General features: G+C 47.9%; 1 protein-coding gene across 1 annotated transcript; it reads left to right on the top strand.

Moving 5' to 3' along the window:
* Window positions 1–8,118: 8,118 nt before the first annotated feature.
* TMEM39B (transmembrane protein 39B) lies at window positions 8,119–27,159 on the top strand. The gene is made up of 9 exons (XM_068968674.1): window positions 8,119–8,198; window positions 10,042–10,168; window positions 10,674–10,893; window positions 11,455–11,538; window positions 11,845–11,999; window positions 19,514–19,850; window positions 21,240–21,427; window positions 25,120–25,240; window positions 26,838–27,159. The coding sequence occupies exons 1-9, from the start codon at window positions 8,195–8,197 to the stop codon at window positions 27,078–27,080; spliced, it is 1,479 nt and encodes a 492-aa protein (XP_068824775.1). The 5' UTR covers window positions 8,119–8,194; the 3' UTR covers window positions 27,081–27,159.
* Window positions 27,160–27,408: the final 249 nt, after the last annotated feature.

The following is a 27,408-nucleotide window of genomic DNA, read 5'->3' as shown; positions in this document are numbered from 1 at the left end:
AAAAGCCATGTAAGAAGGTTCATGTACTTTAAAAGGCAGGTTCTTTAGCCTCAGAGCCTGTTGTTTTTGTTGATTAGTTAAGTCCAAAAATCTCTTGAAGGATAGGGTAGGGCTTTTCCCACTAAACATCTGGACTATATCCCTTCCCCAGCAAACACCTGGCACTGAGGAGTTCAATAAAGGTTCAGTCAAGTGATGATGAATCGCACTCTGGTAGCTTTCATCAGCTTGGAGAGAGAGCCAAAGGAGGTGTCCTGTCTTAACTCCCACTCTCCTTCCAGCTATATTGGGCCAGCTATTTATCCTAATGTTTTCTCTTAAAGGATGGGAAAGTCAGCCTTTGCTACACTTCTGGTTTCCTGTGCCAGTGCCATAGGCCCATAGACTGATTTTACAGAGGGCATCTTGAGAGGTTAAAGTGGAAGCATCCCACGGTCCACCAACAGAAGAAGGTGGTGGTGCTCAATCATGCCTGACTCTTTGCACCCCTATGGACTGTAGCCCACCAGGCTCCTCTGTCCATGGGATTCTCCAGGCAAGAATACTGGAGTGGGTTGCCATTTCCTACTCCAGGGTATCTTCCCAACCCAGGGATCAAACCCCCGTCTCTTGACTTCTGCATTGACAGGTGGGTTCTTTACCACTAGTGCCTCCTGGGAACCCCATTTAAACAATACTATTTCACTTAATCCTCCAATCCACTATACTCATGAGGAAAGAGGCTCAAAGAGGATAAATAACTTGCCTAAGGTTAAAAAGAAAACATGCTATCAGTCCCTGCTTTTGACCTTTTGTAACTCTTAGAGCTCTGAAACAGTAAAACATTGTGTTTGAGAGGTTTATTTAGAGTGACAAACCATCCTTGTTTACCCAAGACAAGATTCCTGGGATGTTGAACTTTCAGTCCTAAAACCAGGAAAGTCCCAGGCAAACTGAGATGAGTTTGTCAGTCTATGTTTGCACCAAGACCTTCAATCCAGGGTTGGCTGCTCAGGCTTCCTTTTCCTTGATTTCCTGGTCTCCTAGGCCTCATCGGTGGCCAGTTTCTTCGTCTAGCATTTGAGGACCTGCTTCAGTCCAGCAGGCAGAGGAGGAATTGGGGGTGGAAGGGTTCAGGAATCAGATGGTATCTTCATCATGGAAAATGGAGGTGCAGAGCCTGGGTCACTACTTGAGAAGCCAGTGCTAGATTCTAGGCGGTCCTGCCTACCTTCCGTCCCCAGATACAGGATATGTAGTTAGAAACCATGGGTGTACAGGGCCAAAGCCAGACAGATCTAGATTCAAACCCTAGCTCCTCACTTAACTCTCTTTTTCTGGGTCTGTTCGCTCCATAAAAGTAGGATAATAATCCCAATCCATTGGATGGGACCTGAAAAGTGTGTGAAATACATCCCACAGGGTCTATGCATAATACTGTTCCACACTCAAGTGTCCTTCCTCCCTCTTTCCTGGCTCGTGTTTCTTACCCATTCCTGTCACCTGTCATGTCTGTCACATACTCCCTTTTCCCATTACCACTTGCAGCCCTAGGGATTTTCCTCAGGGAGCCCTGACCTAGTGGGCTTGGCCCACCCACCCAGCTGCCTTGCATGTCAGTCACCTCCCCTTTGAGCAGAGAAGGAATGACATCAGCTTTTCCCTCTCTCTCCCCATTGAAGCCTCTGGACTGTTTTGAGCCATAAATATTTTAGCTGGGCCTTTCTCTGGCTGTTGCCAGGGTGATGGACTCTCAGGGGACTGGGGTGGGAGTGTGGAGGCGGGGCTCCACAGCCTGGCCTAGCTGGAGAGCGGGCCTTGGAGGGCCGGGTACAGGCCTGGCCAAGAGCCAGCGCTCGCTGCAGTAGTTATGAAGGCTGTTGCTCTGCCTGCCTTCCCTGTCCCAGGCCCCTGAGAGCAGCTCCTGCTGTTTTCCAGGCCCAGTTCTGCCCTTGAACACTGCTTGATCTTGGGTGGATCACTATATATCTCTTGGCCTTCATTTCAACAACTGTAACAGAAAAGTCCATTTCACCAGTAAGTGGAGAAGATAGGTTTTGTAAAAATCCTACAAACACGTTTGGTTAGTAAGTTGCGATTGGAGAAGCCTAGGGCCCACAGCCCTATCCGATAGACCTACAGGCTGGGGTCCCAGGGCAATGAGGATGCCACTCTAAAGGCTGAGTGTCAGACACGGCACAGCCTCCCACTCTCCCCCGTGCCCCCCTATTCCTCATGCTTTACCCCCAGCTCCTTTTCTAAGGTGCCCAGGCCTAGCTAGACAACCTGGACTGGCACGAGGGATTCTAAGAAATTCGGTCCTTATGAACAGAGTTAATGAAAGAAAGCCTCTTTTGATTGAAATACAGAAACTGGATCTGGCCCTCACTCTTCTAATGCCCGCCCGCCCCACCTCGCACCCCATCCTAGAGATCTAAATCAGAAGAGTTGCAAAGCTGTAGCTCTCAGCAGCATGCCCCATCCCCTTTGGGATGGCTCTAAGAAACAAAAGAGCCAGAGAGAGGGGTGCCTGGCTCAATGCCCTATCCCTACCATAGAGAAGCTCTGGATTGGGTCCAGAATTCCACATCCCCTGCCCAGCCCTGCCCACCAGTTTTTGTGTGGAGTTGGAAGCTCTGATTCCTTTGTATTGAGCTCCCTCTGGTGATTGAGATGTGCATTGCGTGAAAATAAGATCTCAGACTAAATCGCAGGCCACCCTGAAAGGTGGGATGATTTGCTAGTACCTAAATTTCTCCTTCTTGACCCTAGCTCCTAGTGACAGCCATTCCATTTCCTAGGTAGGACAACCCTCCCATATGTTTAGTTCTCTGTCATTAATCTTCACAATGACGTGGGGATTACTCTAATTTTACAGATGAAACAGACAGGTGAAATCAGATCTAAACACCACTGTATGTAGCATGTGGCATTCAAGACCCTCAAGTGATATGAACTTAGCCTATAGCTTACCTCTGGACCTTTGCTCATGCTGTTTTCTCTGTTGCCATCCCCCCATTCTTCCAGTATGTTACATACCAAATCCATCTGTATTGGGAAAACTAACAAAATACAACATTTTCTCAAGCTCGCACATACTATGTCTCTAATAAGATAAGCCATGGATGAGAACAAATGTCTGAGAATAAGTGGGTAAGTGTCTCTGAGATGTGGAAGGTTGGATGGGGAGATTAACATACATGTGGAAGTCAGAATAACCCAGGAAATTAAAAGAACATGAAGACATCTGGATTCTCTTGTAGTAAAAAAAAAAAAAAAATTAGGTGTAAGTATTCTTGCTGTCAAAAAGGACAAATCTGGGAAACAGGCAGAAATTTAGGTGACATTTCTTCAAAAGTCATCAATCTTAACTTCACATTAGTTTTCTTGTTACTTCATAATATATCTATGTTTTAATACTAGGTAACACTTAAATAGCATTTACTATACACCAGGTATGTTTTAAGTACTTTACACTGTCTTACTTGATCTTCACCATAAAATAGGTACTAATATTTTTTCAATTGAAATGTAGTTGCTTTATGATAGTATATTCATTTCAAGTGTACAGCATAGTGATTCAAAATTTTTCTGTTATACTCCACTTAAAGTTATTATAAGCAGAGACTTCCCTGGTGGTCCAGTGGTTGAGAATCCGCCTTCCAATGCAAGGGGTGTGGATTCTATCCCTGGTCAGGGAACTAAGATCCCATTGAGCCTGTGCTGCAACTGCTGAGCCCACACGCTCCAGAGCTCATGCTCCACAAGAGAAACCCATACGCTGCAACCAAGACCCAGCGTGCCCCAAAAGTTATAAATACTGGCTATATTCTCTGTTCTATACAGTACATCCTTGTAGCTTATTCATTTTATACATAGCAGTTTGTACCTCTTCATCCCCTGCCCTTTTCTTGCCCCTCCCCTCTTCCCTCTCCCCACTGGTAACCACTAGTTTGTTCTCTACATCTGTGAGTTATACTATCCTCACTTTATACTGAGGAAACTGAGGCACAGAGAGGTTAAGTAATTTCTCAGGATCACGCAGCTCCTAAGCAGTAGAGCCAGGATTTGATTCCATGTAAGTCTGGCTCAGAGAAGGTGCTCTGGGTAACTATACTTTAATATTGAAAATACTGCCTTACATTGCTATGAATAAAACACTCCAGGAAGCAGTATTGTATTTTATGCTGTGGTTTCAGGACCCCCAGAGGTCTGCATAATCCAGGCCGAAAACTACGGATCTTGAGGACAGACATGCCAACCTTGGTCCCGGAATAACAGAACCAAGGAAGAGATCCAAACTCCTGACGTCCAATGACACATGGCTGGCGCAGAGCCAGTGACATTTCCTCAAAAATTCAAGACTCCTGAGAGAGCCAATAGAGATCAAGTTAATCAGGAAATGAAGACATACAGGAGGGAAGTGAGGGCCTCAGGGTCACAAAACAGCTGAGATGTGTGGGCACAGATCTAGAGGACAAAAACCTAATGAACATCCTGCCATCGTCCGGTTATTTTCTCCACAGAGCCTGTAGGAGGCAGATGTAAAAGGATTAAGGCCCTAGATGTTTCTAGTAGATGCTGAGATGGAAGTGTATATTGTTCTAGATTCTTTCAGTAGCAATTGTCAGACACCAAACTGGCTTTTTGTAACAGAAAAGTCCACAAAGACCAGATATACCTGGATCAAATGATATTAAGAAAATGACTCCTGATTCTCTAACTTTTCTGTGTTTCTTTCATTGTCAGCTAAGTTCTCCCCGAAAGGTGGCACGATAACCACCAAGAACTTCAAGTTTATATTTTATTTCCTTAGCCATCCCACAGTGGGGAAATTTTATTTCCCAATAGTTGTGGCAAAGGTCCTAGGATTGCATCTCATTTGGCCGAACTTGGGTCACTAACACACCTCCACCCTCACCCCAGCCAGTCCCTGTAGCCTGACGTGGCAGGGATGGAATGCTTTGATTTGTCAGGCCAGGGGCATCTGCACACACTGGAACTGCAGACTAAGGCAGCCACCCTAAACTTCATAGACAGAGAGAGTGGGAGGAAGGGTAGATTCCCAAGGGGAAATCAGTGTTCATATCAGAAGAAAGAGGAATGAATGCTGGGCAGGTAAAATCAGTAGTCAAACTTTACAAGGTGAGCAGGAGCCACAGGTAATGGGTCACATGCATAGTGGTCCATTTGAGTGCCCTTCGCCCCTTACCCTGGGTTAATTGAACACCCTCAAATCAATTAAGCAGGATTTCCCTTGTGGCACAGTAGGTAAGAATTCTGCTCCAGGAAGATCCCACATGCCAAGGAGCAGCTAAGCCTGTACACCACAACTTCTGAGCCCATGCTCTAGAGCCCATAAACCGCAACTACTAAGCCCACACGCCCTAGAGCCCGTGCTCTACAACAATGGAAGCCACTTCAATGAGAAGCCCGTGCACCCCAAAGAAGAGTAACCCCTGCTCGTGGCAACTAGAGAAAGCCCATGAGCAGCAATGAAGACCCAGTGCAAACAAAACTAAACAAATGAAATTTTAAAATGTTTCTAAAAATCAATACAGCAAACATTTCCTGAGTATTTGCCATGTACGAAGTCAAGTACCTTCCACATAGTAGATGCACAGTAAGACATTCCCCTGCCACCAGCCCCAGTAAGGCACTTACCAGACTCAAGCTATTGCTTCTGCCCTGAGGAATGTAACAGCCAAACTCCTATTCTCAGAAACCAGCTCTGATGTCATCTCTTATGAAGCCTTCCCTTGATTACCTCGCCTGTCAAGGTTAGTCATCTTCCATCCGCCTCTGAACTTGGTGCATACTGCTGTTGTTGGGTCATAATTTATTGATTCTCCTCTGCATCTCTCCCACTAATGAGCGGCACCTCTGTATCCTCTGGCCAACATATAATAGATGCTCAGAAATGCTTATTGACCAGAGTTAAAATGAGATCTCATGAATGGCCCAGCTTCAGTCATTGTCTATGGAATATTCCCGAAATCCTTTAGCTTCCCTTACCAACTGGCTTCCTTTCGAGAGCTAGTTTGCCACTACCTAAATTCAACTGAACTGATCCCAAATAAATACCTATCAAACACCAGGTGGTTGCCACCTGTTGGGGATTCAGTAACTAACAAGATACACTTCAAATTCAGTACTCTGAAGAGGTCAGAACCAGCTCTTCTAACCAGAATTTCTTTGGCTAGAAAAAGAAATCTTAGCCCTGGTTTCTACCCTACTTTGTGACCTGCTTTGTGATGTGGTTGTTCTCCCTTCCTAAGCCTCTTTTTCCCCAGAAAGGAAGGCCTCTTTGTTATTAATATAGCTCTATAATTTAATAGATGTATATATGTTAAACTTCATATTTCCATTTGCCTAGGCTAAAAACCATGGGGCAATCCTTATCTTCTCTTTCTTCCATTCGCACACCTATTTGTGTTTCTTTGCACACCTATCCAAATTTGTCAATAAACCCTGTTGACTTTACCTTCAAATCCAGACTCCAATCATGACTCATTTTACCCAGTCTGGTACAAACCATCAATATCTCTTGCTACCATCACTGCCAGAGCATCCTGGTCTCCCTGATTCCACCCTTCTGCCCTACAGTCTATTCTCACAGGACAGCTGGAGTGATTCTTTAAAAAAGGAAGTTCAAGCCCTCCAGTAGCTCCCATCTCATTCAGAGTAAAAGCCACAGGTCCATTCTTTCTCTCTGACTCTCATGTCTATTCAATTTCAAGCCACATTGGCCTCCTTGCTGTTTCTTAAACACATCAGGAGTGCTTGGTGCTTGTACTTGAGGGCCCTGCCCCCTTCCTCCAGGTATCTACAGGACTGACTCACTCTCTCCTTCAAGTGTTTGTTCAAAAGTCACCTCTATGAAACCTACTGACTACCTTGTTTAAAATTGCAACCTCCCATCCCCCTTTCCTGTTTTCCTCCACCGCAGTCATTCCTTTCTAATGATTTTTACTATATTTTTTACGCCCATCTTCTCCCACTTAACTGTAGGCTTTGTGAATTTCTATTAATTAAATACCTAAATCATTTAATTAATTGAATATTGTTGTCTATTATGTGCCAAACACTGCTAATTGATGGAGGTACCAGATGATGGAGACAACTTAGAGGTCTTATGAGGGAAGAAATGATAACAATTACTAGTAACAGCTCATTTATTGAGAGCTCCCTCTGTGTTAAGTGCTTGCCATACATCTTAACAGTAATGACGGCTAACATTTATCAAAACAGACTCTGTTCTACATGCATTATTCCATTTAATCCTCACCAAGCCCTGTAAGGTGAAAGTTACCAGTAAAGAGCCAGAAACAGGACTCCCAAGTCTTGGAACTGGTAGAATTAGGATTTGAACTAATGTAGTGAAAGAAGGATATTCTTCCTCACATATTCTCAGAAGTGAGAAATAATGCTGAAGCTGAAGCTTCAATACTGTGGGCCACCTGATGCGAAGGGCTAACTCATTAGAAAAGACCCTGACGCTGGGAAAGACTGAAGGCAGAAGGAGAAGGGGACGACAGAGGATGAGGTGGTTCGATGTCCAAACTCGACGGACATGAGTTTGAGCAAGTTCTGGGAGTTGGTGATGGACAGAGAAGCCTGACAAGCGGCAGTCCATGGGGTCGCAGAGTCAGACACGGCTGGGCGACTGAACTGAACTGACCATCAGGAAGACTAGGTGGAAGACTGGATACGGCGGTAGAAGGAAAAGGGGGAAATGACTCCCAAGTTTTCATTGGGATGGACTAAGAGCAGTAAGGCCAAAGAGAAAGATGAAAGTCCAATTTGGGACGCGATCAGTTTGAGGAGCCAGTGGATCACTCATGGATGCAGGAACCAAGATGAGGTTCTGGCCCCTTCCCTCGGCCCTGAAAAGGTGCTAGGAGAAGGCAGGCAAGGGAAGAGATGGAGATAGGTTCTCCTCCCTCTCGGGTTTTCCAGCAGCATTTGCAGGAAGGGCGTGGGAGACCGCGAGACAAAGAGCGCGCGGCACTGCCTTTGTCCCGGGCGGTCCCTTTAAGAAGCGCGCTCTCAGCTTCTAGCCCGCCTTGTATGCAAATTTGGCGGCGGGGCGGGAGCGCGCAGCTGATACCCGGGGACTGGGCTGCGGCGGTTAGTCCTCTCCCGGCCGCCGTCGCCTCCGACATATTGCCCGCAGGAGCTGCGGCGGCGAAGCGGAGAGCGCCGGGGGGAGGAGATGGGTGAGCGGCACGGGTCCGGCTAGGCCCGGGAACGGGCGGGCCCCGGGGTCAGGATGGCCGGGCTGCTATTTGCTCCCCCACGCGGACAGGATCCCGGCGAGGGGAGGGGGAGGGGATGTTGGGCCCAGGGGGACCCCGCCCCCTCCTGTCGTTTTGCGGGTGGGGCTTCTGTTGTGGGGGCGGGACATTGCAGGGGTGGGCGGGGCTTCTAAAATGCGGAGGTTCCTGGGGGCTTTGATGAGGACCCACTGTCCAGGGCTAGAGTGGGGCGGGGCTGCCGGTGGGCGTGGCCTTCATGCTAAGGGTGGAGCTCCTAGCCTGTAGGCCCTGGTACAGGGGCAAATTTTCTGGGCAGTAGGGGCTTTATGGAGGTGGGGCGGAAAGGAGACCTTCCAGATGAAGGGAGCCCCCTCTGGAGCCGGGCTTCTGGGCAGAAAGCTTCTATTGGCTTGTGGGCGGGTTTTCTGAGCTGACAATTGTGTGTAGGCGGGGCTTCTGGGTTGAGAGGCTATATGTGGGTGCAGAGCTTCTAAAGAGAGGAGAGTGGGTGTGGGTAGAGCATTTGAACTGAGGGTGCCTGTGTGGGGTTTTCTAAGCCAGGTACAGTAGCACATGAACAGAACTTTGGCGCTGCTGGGGCTAGTTGCGGGCAAAGTTCCTGGACAAGAACTTTTTTGGAAACGTTGGGGTAAAGCTTCCAGGCAGAAAAGCTAGGGCAAGGGGTGTGTGTGTCTGTGGAGGCTGCTGTGCGGTCATGAGGAGATATGAACAAGGCTTTAACTTTGGGCTTCCCAGGTGGTTCAGCGGTAAAGAATCTGCCTGCCAATGCAGGAGTCACAGGGTTGATCCCTGGGTTGGGAAGATCCCTGGAGAATGAAATGGCAACCCATTCCAGTAGTCTTACCTGGGAAATCCTGTGGGCAGAGAAGCCTGGCAGGCTACAGTCCATGGGGTCTCACTGAACACACACATTAACTTTCAGAAACGACTTAAGTGACTGAGAACACACATAACTTTAGGACTGCGGTGGTGCCTAGGAGCTTTGTGCAGGAGCTATTTGCAGGACCTGGGAGCTTGGGTTAAATTGCTCAGCCCAGAGAAAGAGGTTGTAGGTCTGTGTTAGATTCACAACCATGCCATTCTCCCTTGACACTTGCTCAGGCCCTGAATCCTGACTGTGAGAGTTCAGGATGCCCATTAAGCCAGATCTTGGGTCCTGGAGGAATCGTAAGCTTACAGGGACTTGTAGTAGTATCCCAAAGGAGCTGCGTATACCAGCTCGAAGAGCACAGAACCCAGACCCCCATACCACCTGTGACTCCGTGTAAACTGAATTTACTAATCTGGGTAATCTACCTTGCAGGACTCATTCCCTCATCAACATGTTGTTATTGAGCACTTACTCTTAGGCTGGGCACTGTGGTAGAGGGAGGGGATACAGCAGTGAAAGAGACAGACCTCACTGACCTTCCATTCCAGTGGAAAAGATAGGCAGAAAATATGTTAACAAATGAATAAGATGAAGAATGAACTGTGAAAAGAAAAATGGAAATAAGATAGAGAGTTAAGGAGGCAGATACCTACAGAATGGCAGGGAATGCTGTACTCTAGAGAGTACAGCAAGCGCAGAAGGTAGCAGTAAGCTTGGTTTGCTCAAGGAGAGAAAGACCAGGCTGGCTGAAGCATGGGGTCGAGGCAGAGAATGGCAGGATATGTGTTTGAAGCGGTAGGCGGGGGAACCGATCATGGGTCTCTGGGATTGAGGGACGAAATGAGACACCAGGTTGTTATCCTTGATATATGCCTTCTGGCTTGAGGATCTACCTTATGTTGAGCCCCGCAGGAGGACGAAGAGGTCCCAACAGGACATCCTACTGTCGAAATCCACTCTGTGAGCCAGGATCCTCTGGGGGCTCGGGTGGGGGCCACACTTCCAGCGCATCGGTCACCAGTGTCCGTTCCCGCACCAGGTAAACTACTTGCTGTCTCTTGTACTTCCCTGTGGGCTCAGAGGAGCAGTTTGGACAGAGCTCTCCCTGACTGAGCCCTAGGATGTGATACCCCAGATGCCAGATGGGGGCTTAAAGGGCAGGGAGCAGCCGAAAAGTCCCTGGGTGAGGGCGGTCCCTGGGACAGATACCTTGGGACATAGTATAATAAACCCAAAGGCCTGGATTCCACTCACAGTTCTGCTCCTAATTCACTGGTGGCTTGGACAAGTTGTCTTCCCTCTCTGGGCCCCCTTCTCCTCACCTTTCCTTTCCTTCCTGGGGAATGTTGGAAAGCCTGAAAAAGATGAGGGAGGGATAGGGAAAGGCTCTGTCAGCTTCTTTGAGAGGCAGAAGAAGTAGGAGGACTCCATCCATCCTTGCTGCCGGCTGCTTTTCTGAGCCTGCCCCACGGTCCTGTGCCTCAGAAGCCCCTCTTGGTAGGGTTCTCCAGTCAGCTTCTGATGTTGTGCCCTCTCACCCCCAGGAGCAGTTCGGGGACGGGCCTCTCCAGCCCTCCGCTGGCCACCCAGACTGTCGTGCCCCTGCAGCACTGCAAGATCCCTGAGCTGCCAGTCCAGGCCAGCATTCTGTTTGAATTGCAGCTCTTCTTCTGCCAGCTCATAGCCCTCTTCGTCCACTACATCAACATCTACAAGACAGTGTGGTGGTATCCGCCCTCCCACCCGCCCTCCCACACCTCCCTGGTAGGTGCCCAGCTAGGCCCCACTGTGTGTGCGTATATGTGAGTGAGTGACACGTTTGGTTTCAGTTTAGCTTATCTCGCCCAGCACCCTGTGTGTTTGGCCTCACACTGGGCATGGGAGGTGTAAAAGGAACCGATGACATCTGAACACTCACCCCAATGTGCTCAGCATCACTCTACACACCGTAAGGGCAGCAGAGATGAATCTGACTCAGATTTTGTGTCAAGGAGCACAGAGTCTTAAGTCCTTTCAGGGAGCAGGCATACATGGTTATTTCAAGGAGAGGAATGAGCTCTGTGCAGGAGCGGGGCAGGGGCTGGGTGAGCAGAGCAGGAGGGCTCACATGCCACTCTCTTGTCTCCAGGGACTGTCCCACTTCCCTCCTCTGGGTCCTGTTCCACTCCTCTAGGTATTTTCCTGGTCTGACTCAGCTGGAGGCCTGTGAAGGTCAGAGAGTGGGGACAGTCCCAATGGAAAGGACTGGGCAGGGGGAGGTGGGCACATGAAAAGCCCACATATGGGCAGGGGACCCACGTGAACCCCAGCCTCTGCCCCCGACAGAATTTCCACCTGATCGACTTCAACTTGCTAATGGTGACCACCATCGTTCTGGGCCGCCGCTTCATTGGGTCCATCGTGAAGGAGGTGATTGGGTCCCAGAGGCTGGCCTGGGGACGTTGGGACTCCCCTTTACCCCCTGGGGGCACCACGGAGGCATTCCCAGCCCTTGATCCCTGAGGCCTTTCCTTGGGGGCTCCCTTTGAACTCGGCTGAAGAGTGTTCATCCTGTTGGCTCTTGGAGTTTTCTGGGCGTCCAGGGAAAGGATTTGCCATGACAGGTTCTGCCCACCCTGCAGGGGAGGGAATCATGGGCCATGCTGGGTGGGATTTGGGCACAGCCCCCATGACCTCCATCCAAGGCCCCATCCCGTCCTATCTCCCCTGACTCAGGCTTCTCAGAGGGGGAAGGTCACCCTCTTTCGCTCCATCCTGCTGTTCCTCACCCGTTTCACCGTTCTCACGGCAACAGGCTGGAGTCTGTGCCGCTCCCTCATTCACCTCTTCAGGACCTACTCCTTCCTGAACCTCCTGTTCCTCTGCTATCCGTGAGTACCCGTCACTTCACCCCTCACTGCCCAGCACCTGCTCCTGACCTCTGCCCCAAGAGTTGCTGGGCCCCGGGCCCCCCATGCCCAGCCGACACTCAGGCAGCGACAGAACCTTCTCACACTGTCCGATAGCACCACCCTGAGACTAGGATGATTACCCTTCTTTTGCAGGAGCAGAAACTGAGCCGGCAGGCCTAATTTCCCCAAGGTGCCATTGATGGCGAGGTCAGAAGGGGGCTCAGATCTGGGTGTGTCGTCCACAGCTCCAGAGCAGGGATGCACAGGCTTCGTCTTGCTCTCTCTTCTTTCCTCTTTCTCTGCTTCTTTCTGTTTCTTTGTGCGTCTTGGTGTTTGTGTAACCTCTCGGTGCCTCCCCCAGGTCTGTGTGCATGCACACATCTGTGTGTGTGTGCATGTTTCTGTGTGGATGTCTGTGAATGAAGCGTGTGTGTGTGTGCATGTGTGTCTTCACATGCATATCTGTATGTCTGTCTGTGTGTCTACTTTGCTCACCCTCTTCCTCCATCTTGCAAGAACCCAGATAGTTGAGGATGGGAAGACTGTTTCTGGGAGAAGCCCAGGCCTGCCCCTTCCTGGCCTGGAATTGGGGAGAGCTTTGGCAAGATCTCCACCCTGGCTGTTCCTGGGGCAGGCTCCTGGCTGCCGGGGCATTCACAGTCATTTCCCAACCCCTAGGCTTTCTGAATCATGAACCTCTTCAGGCCAGTCCATCTCTGTTCCCTGGGAAACTCTCTCTCTCCCCTGCATGACCAAAAGGGCACTGTCATGATCGGAGCCCAGTCACACTTGCTTCAGTTATAACTGAGTTTTAATTGTCAGAGATATGTGTGTCATATAAAAATATAAACTTTACAGAGGCTTTTAACATAGAAAATGAAAATCCGACATAATCTCAGTCCTCTAGAAAACTGTATTTTGCAGTGTGTCCTTCCACATTTTTCCTGTGCAAGTATACACACATACGTTTTTTAAAAACAGAAATGGGATTAATCCCTATGTATGATATTGTATAATTTATTACATTTTCACATGGTCATAAAAGGTGGATATTTTTCCATGGCACTATATATGGGTCTGTCTCATTTTTTTATTGGCCTCATAGTATTCCATAGGACTTCCCTGGTGGCTCAGACGGTAAAGCGTTTGCCTACAATGCAGGAGACCCAGGTTCGATCCCTGGGTCGGGAAGAGCCTCTGGAGAAGGAAATGGCAACCCACTCCAGTACTCTTGCCTGGAAAATCCCGTGGATGGAGGAGAGTGGTAGGCTGCAGTCCATGGGGTCGCAAAGAGTCGGCTACGACTGAGCGACTTCACTTCTTTACTTCACAGTATTCCATTGAACAGACTTTCCACCGTGTGTTTTGTTTTGTATTCTATTGGTGGATTTTTGAGTTGTTTCTAGCTTTTCTCTGTTGAAAACAGTGAGACAGGGAACATTCTTCTCCATACATCTTTGCACATTTATCCAATATTTCTGTATAGCAGATTCCCAAAAGTAGAATTACTGCACCAAAAGACATGCTTTACATTATAGATAGATACTAACAAATGGTCCTCCAGGGTTGTACTGAAAGAAATGTTAAAAATTGCCTTAATTCAGCCCTTTCTAGACACTACTCAAATGTTACCCAGTGTTCATGTTTTGCTTTATTTTATATTATTTAACTTTTTGAGTTTGTATTAATACGAGACAAGTATATATAATGTATGATCAAATCCAGTAGTGCTAGAAAGCTGATGATGATGGGAATTCCCTGGTGGTCCAGTGGTTAGGACTTCAATTTCACTGCCAAGGGCACAGGTTCGATCCCTATTTGAGGAACTAAGAGCCTGCAAGCCATGCAGTGCAGCTAAAAATAACTTATGATGGAAAACAGCCTTTAACTCTACCCTCCAGATTTTTAGTCCCACTTCTCATAGGCAACCTCTTTCACGGTTTCTGGTTTTAAGTGTTTTTTGAGTCACCTCCATAATTCTAATGTCCTTGTGCTTTTGTTTATTTCTTTAAATATTTATTGATTGATTTTATAGTGGGGTAATAGGTTTACATCATTAAAATTGCAAAATGTATAAAAGAATGTAGAATGATAAATCCTTCCTTTAACTCCTCTTTCCCAGCTACTCCCCAGTTTCCCTTCTGAGGGGTAACCGCCAGTGTTTCTGGTTTCTTATATATCCTGGAAATAAATGTTCTTTATATACAAGCATACCACACACACACACACAACACACACACTCGTACACACCCCTACATGCACATGTCCATCAATTTCCTGCAATGACAGTTGAAGGTTTAGTTCACCTTCTATCCATGCTGTTCCTAGTATTTGGCAATTATTATTATTTTCAGTTTCCTATTGGTCCTCTTTTTCAATAATATGAGTGTCAGTATTTTTTATTCCATCAGCAGTAGTCAGTGTCTTAATCCCGTGATGTAAGATTATTGTATTCAGAGCCCTACCCATCAATTCTTTTCCTCCCCTCTTCCTCGTATCACTTCCTGGCAGCTGTACTCTGTTGTCACATTTGACATTCACATTCTCCTACATAGCCATGTTTAAGTCTTCCATTCTTTGGGCTAATTCTAAAGATTAAAAACCAATAAGTGGCCTTGATATTTTTATGAGTATGAAGCTGTTATTCACTGCAGGACTGAGTAGTGTGCATAGAAAGATAGTCTTTCTCTGTAGTTCCTGAATTCTAATCTTGGGCCTCATAAAAAAAGAATGTTCCTAGTGTCAAGGGCAAATGGTTTCTCTTTCCTTACATGTCATCAATTGCTTAAAATCATGCCACATTTTAGTTTGCTTCATATTTAGATTGTAACTTTCTCATATAGCTGTTATTTTTCTTGGAGTTTCTAATTGCCTTTATTTTTTCTGCTTGACAAAAGAATGATGGGCCTTCAACATATCCTCAAGTTTATCCAGCCTGTCAGTCATGCTGCCTGTTGCCTAGAGTCCATATTTCCCCCCAGAGACATCCCTCCTGGAGCCCTCCATCCTCCTGCTCCAGTCTGGAGTGGCTGCTCTTTAGGCCTACTGTACAGCTCTCAGCCTGGGACTTTCCTTCACTGCCCTTCTGGGTTGGGTCTACTGTCTCCTGGATCCCATGTCTTCCTCTTTCTTGGTTTTCTCCCTTATTTTGCTGGAGTGCATTATCACCAGGTAATTTCCTTAACAAGGGGTATGTGGGAGGTATATACATTCTTTTCCTAGCATGTCTAAAAATATCTTTATTCTGCCCTCATACTTGATTGATGGTTTGGCCTAATATAGATTTTCAAGTTCAAATTCATATTCTCTCAGAATTTTGAAGATGTTGCTCCATTGTCTCTAGCAGCCAGTGTTTCTAATGAGATATCTGATGCTAGTTTGATTCCAGTTACTTTGTAGAAGACTTGTTTTTTCCTTTCTAAAAGCTTTTAAGAATATTCTGTTTATCTTTTTATTATTTGAAGTTTCACAAGAATGTGTCTGATGTGGCGCTTTTGTCGTTCCATCTTATCAGTACTTTAGGACTTTTTTAACCCTGAGGTTTAGGTGTCTCTTCAAGTCAGGGAAATTGTCTTCTACTGTTTCTTTGATAATATCTCCCCTTCCATTTTTTTCTGTTCTAAGACTTCTCTTCATCGGATGGTAGACCTCATAGATTGGTCATCTGTTTCTCTTATACTGTCTGTCATACTTTTCATCTCTCTCCCTTTCTTCCTCTCCTTTCCTCCCTCCCCTCTTGATTTCTCTCTCTTTCTCTAGCTGTCTTTCTCTCTCTCTTTTTACTTTGCCTTTAGGGGGATTTTCTCAACTTTATCTTCCAGCTTTTTTATTGGGATTTTTTTCGGCAATCTTATTTTTCATCTCCGAGGCCTCTTTGTTTTCTGATTGATCTTTTCTCATAGCATTCTGTTCTTGGTTTTAAAATCTCTTGTGTCCCTTCAATTTTGTCCTTCCACTGAATCAGCTTTCCTGTTTCATGCTGCTAGTTTGCTAAGTATAGTTACTTTCTTTGGTTGTCTGGTTACAGTTAAGAGTGGAGGCTGATCTTGCCTTCTGAGATGACCCACACTCTGTCTGTGGAGTGTTCTTCTCTAAATAAATCCACTTCTTACCAGAAGAAAAATTTTTTAAAGTTGAGGACTGAGTAGCTTGGAATGCATTTTTTTTCTCTGTCTGCCATTGTATACCTGAATGGGAGGTTTGACTGGGAGTTCTGAGTATGTGGGCAGGGCACACTGGCTGGTATACTTTGCTTTAGGACCAGTGAGTAAGGTGCTAGTTGTTAGGCTATGGGCCCCCATAGTCTAGAAAGGGGAGAGAGGTATTACTCTGGAATGCCCTCATTGAAGACCTCAATTCCCAGTTTGTTCAGTTTCTTTAGGGAAGAATTTTTCAGGACCGGTTGTGTAAGTTGTGTAGGAGAATAAAGGGAATGACTCATGAATACAGATTGTTTTTAATCCAGTTTGTTCAGCTCTGCTTCTCACTTCTACCCTCAATCAAAGGTGCCCACTTCAAGCCAGTCTCTGCTGGGTCACTCTAGACAGATCAGCTCCTGCCCGCAGCGTAGCCCTCTCATGACAAATCCAGCCCTACACTATCTAGTTTAGTAATTTCTAGCTGCCTATTGTTATTAAACATTTAAAATAAGCTAGTTTTAATTGAAATGTACTATTAGTGTAAAATATACTCCAGATTCTGAAGACTTAGCACAAAAAAACAAAAAGGGAGTAAAATATCTCATATATATCACAAATAATCATTTTATATGTTGAAATGACAATATTTTATATATATTAGGTTAAATAAAAGAGTACAAAGTTAATTCTTATTTCAACGTGGCTACTAGAAAATGTAAAAGTATATATGTGACTCATATTTCTGTTGGACATGCTGCTGCAGAGGATGACTGCATCATTTGTCAACATGCTTCCATCTGCCATCTAAGTTTGTCAGAATCAGTTATGTACCGATAACCCCCACTCCCGTCCTTTTTGCTGATATGAATTTATTTTCTACTTTTCTTTATTTACTTTCTACACGGATACTGTCACATCTTGGATGGAGAGGATGAAAGAGAATGCATGTGAAGATGTTTCTAACTTTTGACCTGTCAAAGCAGCCGTTAGCTGTTATCAAACAATGTAATTGTATCTGCACTTCTTAGCGGCAAAGCCAGGACAGTTCTTAAGTACTTGTCCTTAAGTTGGAGTCTGAGCCCGTGTGTGTTCGTCTAGGTGCCCACCCCCTCATTCCCACCGAGTATCCTGAGGAGTGCTTTGGGAATCCCATTTCAGGGTTCTTTTCTGTCTCACAGAATCACTGGCCTCTTTCTTTTCTAAACAAAATTGTACTGCTGTTCTACTCTGGGTCAGACACCATGCTGGGCATTGTTACGAAGATTAACAATTAAAGAGTATTTATGAAAACGTTAGCATAATAGAGAATCAATACAAGCTATGTCAATTAAAGCAAGTTAAGGAAACCGAGGCTCACAGAGGTTATATGCTGCTGCTGCTGCTGCTAAGTCGCTTCAGTAGTGTCCGACTCTGTGCGACCCCATAGGCGGCAGCCCATGAGGCTCCCCCGTCCGTGGGATTCTCCAGGCAAGAACACTGGAGTGGGTTGCCATTTCCTTCTCCAGTGCATGAAAGTGAAAAGTGAAAGTGAAGTCGCTCAGTCGTGTCCGAGTCTTAGCGACCCCATGGACTGCGGCCCACGAGGCTCCTCCATCCATGGGATTTTCCAGGCAAGAGTACTGGAGTGGGGTGCCATTGCCTTCTCCAAGAGGTTATATAGTTTGTCCTAAATCATAGCACTAGTAAGTGGCAGAGCTGGGGTTTTAACACTGGCCTGTTTGATCCCAAAGATTATGCTCTTGACCAAAATTCTCTGTTAACTAATGCTGTGCTGTGCTGTGCTGTGCTTAGTCGCTCAGTCATGTCCAACTGTTTGCGACCCCATGGACTGCAGCCTGCCAGGCTCCTCTGTCCATGGGGATTCTCCAGGAAAGGATACTGGAGTGGGTTGCCATGTCCTTCTCCAGGGGATCTTCCCAACCCAGGGATTGAACCCAGGTCTCTCACATTGCAAGTGGATTCTTTACCATTTGAGCCACGAGGCAAGCCCTATCTGTTATCTTACTTGAATCTTAATGCAGGGAAAGTAGTAGCATTCCCATTAGATAGATCAGAAAGCAAAAAGCCAAAGAGGCTAATTATATGAGTGCCTAAGAACACTATATCCCCTCTTAGAAGTTCAGAATAAGGGAAGAGAACATTACTATAGATAAGAAAAAGTAGAGTTTTCATTGGCTGTAGCTCCTGGTGGCAGCCCAGGGACCCTTCTGGAGCTGTCTGAGGACCTGGGGAAACTGAGAGGCCCTAAGGGCTTCCCAGGTGGCACTAGTCGTAAAGAGCCTGCCTGCCAATACAGGAGACATAATGAGACATGGGTTCTATCCCTGAGTCGGGAAGATCCCCTGGAGGAGGGCATGGCAACCAGCTCCAGTATTCTTGCCTGGAGAATCCCATCGAAAGAGGAGCCTGGTAGCCTATAGTTCACAGGGTTGCAAAGAGTCCAACACTACTGAAGCGATGTAGCGTAGCATAAGCTAAAACGAGGAATGCCTGTAAAGAGAACCTATAAGGACGTTCCGTGTGCTGTGCCTGGCACTTACCTGCTTTAGTTATCTACTCTTCCTAGCTATGAGTCGTCTAATTTCCTCCTTAAATTATATTAGCCACACACTCCATCCCTTAACTTAAGCCTCAGAAGGAGTTTATACTGTTTAAGGGCCTGTTTCAGTGCCTAGTACATAATAGACACACAACAAATACTGTTCCTGAACTGTCCCCCTCTGTAAACTTAAGAGCTGCCCTTATAGGCATCCTTGGCCACATCTACCTCTCTTTTGTGGTACCATGTACATTTTTAATTAATGAATTGCTTTTAGTGTTTGTTGAGTGTCTGTCTTGATCTCGGGTACCTGACAGTTCCGGATTTGAACCCCAGCTCTATAACTTCCTTACTGACTGTGTGACTTTTCCAAAGCCATTCCTCCACCTCTCTGAACCACAGCTTCCTCTGCTGAAAAGGGCACAAAATAAGAGTCCCTAACACAGAGTTAGGAGAAACAGAAGAGAGTGCGTGTAAAGAACTTAGTGTAGCATCTGGAGCTCAGGATGTGCCCAGGGAATGAGTGCTATCATGACTCCTGCTGGACAGCAGTAGACTCGGAGGGCTGACACTCGGGTCTTGCCTCCTACTGGGAGGCCACTCCATACAGGGCTTGTTCCGTATGCAGGGCTAACACGGTTGTTGAATGACTGATCACTGGCTGGGAGGCTGGATAGCTTTAAGGACTGGTAGAACTCCCCTCGGAGCAGCCAGGAGAGCTAAAGCCCAGGGAGGAAAGAAGATTCCCTGGGTGGTTAAGGGTTGGGATCCTGGCCCGTGGCCAGGCCTGCCCTGACCACTGTCTTCCCCAGCAGGTTTGGGATGTACATTCCGTTCCTGCAGCTGAACTGTGACCTCCGCAAGACAAACCTCTTCAGCCACATGGCCTCCATGGGTCCCCGGGAGGCGGTTAGTGGCCTGGCGCGGAGCCGGGACTACCTGCTGACACTGCGGGAGACGTGGAAGCAGCACACGAAGCAGCTGTACGGCCCCGATGCCATGCCCACCCACGCCTGCTGCCTGTCGCCCAGCCTCATCCGCAGCGAGGTGGAGTTCCTCAAGATGGACTTCAACTGGCGCATGAAGGAGGTGCTGGTCAGCGCCATGCTGAGCGCCTATTACGTGGCCTTTGTGCCGGTCTGGTTCGTGAAGGTGCGTAGCTTAGCGCAGGGAGAGGAGGGGTCTGCCCGGGACCCCTCCTGCTGCCTCCAGGAGCCCTCCTGCTTGCAGAAACGAGGCTGCTGCTCTTGATGAGATTCCCATCTGTTCTCTCGAGGGCCGGAGTGACTACTGCCTCCCTTTTATTTATATATTTTTTAAACTTTTTCTTTTGTATTAGGGAGAAGGAAATGGCAACCCACTCCAGTATTCTTGCCTAGAGAATCCTGTGGACAGAGGAGCCTGGTGGGCTGCTGTCCATGGGGTCGCACAGAGTCAGACACGACTGAAGCGACTTAGCAGTAGCATAGCAGATTAACAATGACGCCACCATTTCAGGGGGACAGCAAAGGGACTCAGCCATACATGCACAGGTATCCCTTCTCTCCCAAACTCCCCTCCTGTCCAGGCTGCCATGTAACATTGAGCAGAGTTCCCTGTGCTGCACAGTAGGGCCTTGAGGGTTATCCATTTTAAATATATAGCAAGACATACATGTCAATCCCAAATGCCTCCATTTCAGAGTGGAAAAAACAAGGCTTGCCAAATGAACATGGCCCACACAAGGTCACCCAGCCAGTGAGGGGCACACAGCATGGTTGTTCATGATACTTGAAAACAGAAAGGAGTCACTTTGTATTCCAGTGTGGCTGTTTCAGCCCAGGCACGTCACAGCATCCCACTCTATCATTAAGTCCAAAAGCCAGATTCATCCAGATCTGGGTGACTCCAAAAGCCTATGCTCCCCCTCTGGCTTGTGCCGCCTTCTGGGAACGCACATCCCTAGCCAGCTCGTCGTCACATTTTTCCCAAGATGGGCTGCACTGATGGATTGGGGGTTGGGAAGACTTCACGTCTGTTGGGCAAAATGGTAGAGCTTTCTTGAGTAGTAGTATCCTCCTCACGCCTCTCAGAGGTGGCTACTCTTGTCCTCATTTGCCAGATGAGGCAACTAGACTGCAGAGAAGTAAAGTGACTTGCCCAAGGTCACATAGTGACTAAGCAGCGGAGCCAAGATTTGAGCTCATTTCTGTTGAATCCCAGGACCTGTTCTCTGGCTCAGAGTGAGAGTAATTTTTCTTTGTAGAAAACTGAGGACTCTTGCCTTCTAGGTTGGCCCACACTCTGTGAAGTGTATTTCTCTCTAAATAGATCTATTTCTTACCCCCCCCCCCAAAAAAAAAAAGAGAAAGCTGAGTAGTGGGCTCAGGGTTTAAGCCCATGATTAAGCTGCCTTTGTTAGGTGTTTGATCTTCGGTGTCAGGGCACCCTGAGGTCTGTCTGGGGCTGTCCTGATCTCCGAGGAAAGAGGGAGTCAGGGAAGGGGATGGCGTGAGGCCGTTACGGGTGTCTGTGGTCTCACTCACCTCCCGCCGCCTCCAGAACACACATTACTATGACAAGCGCTGGTCCTGCGAGCTCTTCCTGCTGGTGTCCATCAGCACCTCGGTGATCCTCATGCAGCACCTGCTGCCTGCCAGCTACTGCGACCTGCTGCACAAGGCCGCTGCCCACCTGGGCTGCTGGCAGAAGGTGGACCCGGCGCTGTGCTCCAACGTGCTGCAGCACCCGTGAGTCTGCCCTTCTCTGCTTAACCCCAGCCCCACCCCGCCCTTGCCATCAGCTCATTCAGTCAGCCAGCAAATAGTTACTGAGCATGTCTTGTATGCTAAGCCTCCTAGCCAGAGTAGAATGTGGCAGGGCCCAGGAAGGACATGCCCCCTGTCGCTGGGTACCTTGCAGTGTCTTGGAGATAGGAAGGGGGCAGGTAGTAAATTCCTAGACTCGTTGACTTTCTCATTCGCTGACTTACGTACTCACTGCTCGGCTGATGTGCTTGTTCATTCGTTACTTCCTCCTTCCGCTCACTCATCCATCCAGTCATTGGCTCGTCTACTCTTTCAGCAAGCGTTGCGTCTACCTCATCCGTCCCAGGCTTGGTGCTGTGTACTGGACAAAGGAACTTGGACTTTGACCTCTAGGCAGAGGGGAGCTATGACGGTTTTTGAAGGAACTTGGACTTTGACCTCTAGGCAGAGGGGAGCTATGACGGTTTTTGAACAGTGGAGGGGCCCATTCCAAGGTGTGCCTTAAAGAAACCTTAGTTTGGTTAACAGGATATGGTGCTGTGTTCGTTGATGACATAACCTGGCCAGGGAAGTAGAGCCGCAGGAGGCAAGAGTTGAGATGAGACCCCTTGAGGAGTATACTGGCAGGTGCGCATGATAAGCATGTACACAGGGTTAGGTTGATTGGGGTAAAAGAGGCCCAGCTGCAGGATGGCACTAGAGTCAGCAGAGGCCAATGTCACTGCGCTCAGGAGCCCTGAGGGGCTGGGCTGTCCTCCCCTCAGCCTGGCCCCTCCTTCCTGGTGCTTAGCATTTCTACAGCACTTCTTCATAGTATTTTCACCCCAGTTATGCTAATTTTTCTGTCTGTATTCCCCCATTAGACTGGAAGCTCCTCGAGGCTGGGACCACCCCTGTATCACATCTGAGTCTTGGGCCCAGCACGAGGCCTGGCAGAGAAGAGGCCCCTAGACGGGTTTGTAGAGGGCGGCCACAGAGGCTCAGGCTCCTGATGTTGGCCCTCCGTGCCAGTCAAGGTCCCTCCTCTATCCAGGTGGTCCAGAAAGCAGATGGGTATTGCCAAATGGGCCAAAGTAGGGCTTGGCTTAGCTTAAGGTTCTGAGAGGAGGGTAAAAGAGAATGATAGTACATGGCTAAATACAAGGATAAACCTGTCCATGGCTCACCATGATCTGCAGGTAAGATCCAAGCTCCTTCACATGGCATCTCATGATGAACTGGCTCCTGCCAGCCTTTTCTGCCCCATTTCTCCCCCTAACCCGACTTATCTTCTGCTCCAGCCAGTCCCAGTCTCTTCAGATCCTCAAATTCTGTCTGTACTTCTGTACCCAGACTTTTGAATTTGATACATGTTTTGCCTCGAATGCCCTTTCCAACTTTCCGTTCCTGCTTAGTTCTTATTCATTGTCTTGCACGTGGCTTCCTCCAGGAGCCCTTTTCCTGACCCCTCCAGGACAGGTTCAGTGTCCCTGCTCTGCCTCCCCCACCCGCACAGAACTGTGAGCATTGCACCTAACACTTTCTGCTGTGTTTGCTTGGTTACTTGCCCATCATTCCAGGACTAAAGCTCTTGGAGGTCAGGGTCCTTGTCTGTCAAGCACTTGGCCATCTCCTCACTCCTGGCAAAATGCCTGGCTTGTGATTGGTCCACAGCAGATCTTTTGTGTTTTTTGTGTATAGTTGTTTTGTTGTGTTTTTTTAAGGTAAAATTTCCATACAGTTGAAATGTTTAAGTCTTAAAAAGTGCACAGTTCTTTGAGTTTTGATGAAAGGCATACACACCATGTAACCCATCCCTATCAAGATACAGAACATTTCTAGCCTATCAGAAAATTTCAGCCAATCAGGAAAGAATCAGAAAATTCCTCCTGGCCCTTCCCAAGGACCCCCTCTCTCTGGCAACCATCTTTCATTTCATTTCACCATAGGCTAGTTTTCTCTGTTCTACAACTTCACATAAAGTAAATCAGTAGATGTTCTTGGGCCCAGCTTCTTTCATTCTGCAAATTCTCTGTGAGTTTCATCCATATTATTACATATGACATGGGTGTGTGTGCGCACTCAATTGTGTCTGACTCTTTTGCGGCCCCTTAGACTGTAGCCCTCCAGGCTCCTCTGTCCATGGGATTTTCCAGATTAGAATACCGGAGCTGGTTGCCATTTCCCTCTCCAGGGAATCTTCCCAACCCAGGGATCAAACCTGAGAAATAACATGGTAACTGTATTTTAAATGAAAGAACCAATAGCTCAATGAGACTGAGCTTCTTGGAGACAGTGATTCTCAGTTAACTGGCCCAGGACCCTTTGGAGTTTCTGGGAGATCTCAAAGAACAATGGAAGAAAATTCACTGGTCTCACAACCTTCTTCACATGCCCTGTGGGGGCCTCTCTGTGCCAGGCCTCTTGTGTGGCATGCTCTGAGGACACAGACATGCTCTGAGGACACGGATGTGAACTGGTCGCCATCCCTTCCCTTCAGTCCTCCCAGACTAGTGAGGGATACAGGGAAATAAATAAATGACAACACACTGGAGAAAGTGGGCCAATAGCAGTAGCTTCAGAAACCATTTCAAAGATGCTGAACTCTGTGGGGAGTTTGACAGAGACTTTCTGAAGGATATTGGGTTTTGAAAGATGACATAGAGCCTGCCAGAGAAGGCAATGGCACCCCACTCCAGTACTCTTGCCTGGAAAATTCCATAGACGGAGGAGCCTGGTGGGCTGCAGTCCATGGGGTCTCTAAGAGTCGGACAAGACTGAAGTGACTTGGCAGCAGCAGCATAGAGCCTGCCAGAAGGATAAGGTGTCAGGAAGGGCATGGCAGCTAGAGGGAGCACGCTGAAGGAGAGACAGGAGCAGTCAGGCATGCTGGAGGAACTAGAGGCAGTTCTGGGTGGCCTGAGCAGGCGCTGTGTGGTGCGGGTCATGGAAGGCCTTACAGGGCCTTGGAGGCCAGAACACACCCTCGGGGCTTGACTCCAAGGGCACCGGCAAGCCTTCAGAGGGTTTTGAGGAGAAACTGGTCAGGCTCATCTTGGTATTTTACAAAGACCACTTGGGCAGTTGTGCAGTGGAATGCCTGGAGGCTAGAAGTGAGGCTGACAGGAGGCTAGATGAAGAAAATGACCCCAGGGAAGAGGGAAAAGGGTTTTCTTGAAATCTGTCAGAGACATGAATGTCAGCCCTAAATGTTCTGATTCCAGTGCAATGAATTTCTTGCGATTCCTAACCCATTTTACAGAAGAGGCAGCTGCTGCTGCTAAGTCACTTCAGTCGTGTCCCAGTCTGTGCGACGCCATAGATGGCAGCCCACCAGGCTCCCCCATCCCTGGGATTCTCCAGGCAAGAACACTGGAGTGGGTTGCCATTTCCTTCTCCAATGCATGAAAGTGAAAAGGGAAAGTGAAATCACTCAGTCGTGTCCGACCCTCAGCGACCCCATGGACTGCAGCCTACCAGGCTCCTCCGTCCATGGGATTTTCCAGGCAAGAGTACTGGAGTGGGGTGCCATTGCCTTCTCCGAAGAGGCAGCTAAGACCCAGAAAAGGAAAGTCATTGTATCTACGTGACAGAAATGAGAGGAGAGCCCTGGTGGTTCCCCCATGCCCAGTCTGTCCACATCTCCTCGTGTGGGTGAGCTGGACATAAGGAGCTCTGTTGGTCTGTGCCTCCAGGTGGACTGAAGAATGCATGTGGCCACAGGGAGTGCTGGTGAAGCACAGCAAGAACGTCTACAAAGCAGTGGGCCACTACAACGTGGCCATTCCCTCCGACGTCTCCCACTTCCGGTTCCACGTGAGTCTCCTCCACTGGGAAGGAGGGGTGGTGCCTGATCTAGAGGGCAGGAGGGTCAGCTGGGCAGGAAGGTGATGTCATAGCAAGAGAAGGCTATTTTCCATAGTTCCCAAATCTAAAATAAGAGAGTGCACCCGTGCAGTGCACAAGGACAGTCATACAGATGATCACTTGTCACTACAGCACACTTGGCACCCGATCTTTGAAAACTTTGGATGGAGAAGATAATACAATGAAAGGAGGGGTTCCTGGTGGTGAAAATCCTTACAGTCATCACTCTTACTGTGTGCCAGGCCCTGTGGTCAGCACTTCCCATGAACCCTCCCGTTCAGGCTTCATCAGAAAGAACCCTGTGTAAGAGAGAAGTACCTGGGCTATCCCAGTTTTCAGGTATTGAAATTGACTCAGAGAGTTTAACTTGTTCCAAGGATGCCTTACTGAGAAACCTGGGAATTAATGGTATTAACTCACAGACTCAGCACAATGAAAAGGGCTGCTCAAAATCATCTAGGCTGGTGAATTTCATTTACTTATTTTACTGTCAGAATCCTTTCTTCCAATACAGTCAAACTAAAGTTCAGTATATAGGACCTCACAGTGCAGCTCTGCTTGAAAGGGTTGGAACTCCCTTTACGTCCCGCTCAACACTCCAGTAGCTCCTAAAAGACCCCCCTGGAACCTGGGACTCCAAGGAACACAGTTTGAAAAACCATAGGTCTGGCCTCATCTCTTTATTTCCCAGTAGAGAAACCTGAGGTCCAGACAGGAAGGGGACCTGCCCAAGGTCCTGCAGCTGCCGGGTGCAGAGCTGAGCCTGGCTTGCTGGTCTCTTGGGCTCCTGTTCCTTGCCACTCCTCCTCCCATCCTATCATTAGCTCTTGAGGTATAGGTACCTTGGCCCCTGCAGAATCATGATCCCTGGACATTGATCATTCTTTCAAATTGATCAGAAAGTTTTTCTTAGTCCTCTATATTCTACCTTGCCCTGTGCACATCAGGTAAGAGTGATATGTGTCCATGTTCCCTGGAAGCTTCTGGCCTAGCTGAGGAATGCTGCACATGCAGTAGTAAAGGACTCAGGCTGTGGAGTCTATAATAACTTTACATGTCTCTGTCATAAAATGCTACATTGTTCAGGCCTGACAGTACCCAGAAGGTCACATACTGCTTTTCAACCAGAAAAAGTTTGATAGGACAAGTCAGACCTCTCAAGAAAAGCTTCTGAGAAAAGGCAGAAGTTGATCAGGATCTTAAACAACTATGTAGGAAGCAGTAGTCATCTTTTTTTTTTTTTTTTGCTGTACCCACGGAATGTGGGACCTTAGTTCTCTGACTACGGACCAAACCCATGCCCCCTGCATTGGAAGGTGGAGTTGTAACCAGTGGGCCACCGAGAAGTCCCAGGGAGGCAGTGGCCCACAAATAAAGGCAGATAGGTGACAAGGTCCATACCCAACCCCATGAAGTCCGACTCCCCACCCGAGTCTGCATGGGGCCCCAAGAGTTTGACCCCTTCATTGGCCACCCAGAACCCCCATCCAAAAGGCAGATTTCTGGAGCCTGCTTTCCAGTCCATGCCTACTCTCTTCCTGGGCAGTTCTTTTTCAGCAAACCCCTGCGGATCCTGAACATCCTTTTGCTGCTGGAGGGCGCGGTCATCGTCTACCAGCTATACTCCTTAATGTCCTCCGACAAGTGGCACCAGACCATCTCACTGGCGCTAATCCTCTTCAGCAACTACTACGCCTTCTTCAAGCTGCTGCGGGACCGCCTGGTATTGGGCAAGGCCTACTCGTACTCGGCCAACCCCCAGAGGGACCTAGACCACCGGTTCTCCTGAGCCCCAGGACGACCCAGGGACAGCATTCAGGCTTCAGCCAGGGGCTCCCTGGGAAGTAGCTGTATGGGAGGGATGGGTGAGGGGCAAAAACAAAAACAAAAAAATCCACCAGAGCTTTGTATTTTTGTTACATACTGTTTCTTTCTTTGATAATTGATGTGATTATGAGGAAAAAAAATTCCTATTTTTATACTCCCAATAAGCCTGTGTCTTGTATTTCTTTCCCCTCTTGCCTGTCAGGCAGCAGGCAGAGGTGTGGGATTCTGGGCCAGCAAGCCCCACGTGTGCAGCCTTCTCCAGTGGAGAAAGGATGAGGAAACACCAGAGA

This window comes from Capricornis sumatraensis, chromosome 3 (assembly GCF_032405125.1).
Source record: "Capricornis sumatraensis isolate serow.1 chromosome 3, serow.2, whole genome shotgun sequence".
NCBI classification, from domain to species: domain Eukaryota; kingdom Metazoa; phylum Chordata; class Mammalia; order Artiodactyla; family Bovidae; genus Capricornis; species Capricornis sumatraensis.
Note: the sequence above shows the minus strand (reverse complement) of the source record. Positions and strands in the feature narration are given on the sequence as shown.

What these genes read in the sequence shown, in the direction of transcription:
- TMEM39B (XM_068968674.1), top strand. An exon ending in TTGGGTCCATCGTGAAGGAG is followed by an intron (nt 11,539 to 11,844) that starts GTGATTGGGTCC and finishes CCCCTGACTCAG; the next exon opens with GCTTCTCAGAGGGGGAAGGT. An exon ending in TGCCGGTCTGGTTCGTGAAG is followed by an intron (nt 19,851 to 21,239) that starts GTGCGTAGCTTA and finishes CGCCGCCTCCAG; the next exon opens with AACACACATTACTATGACAA.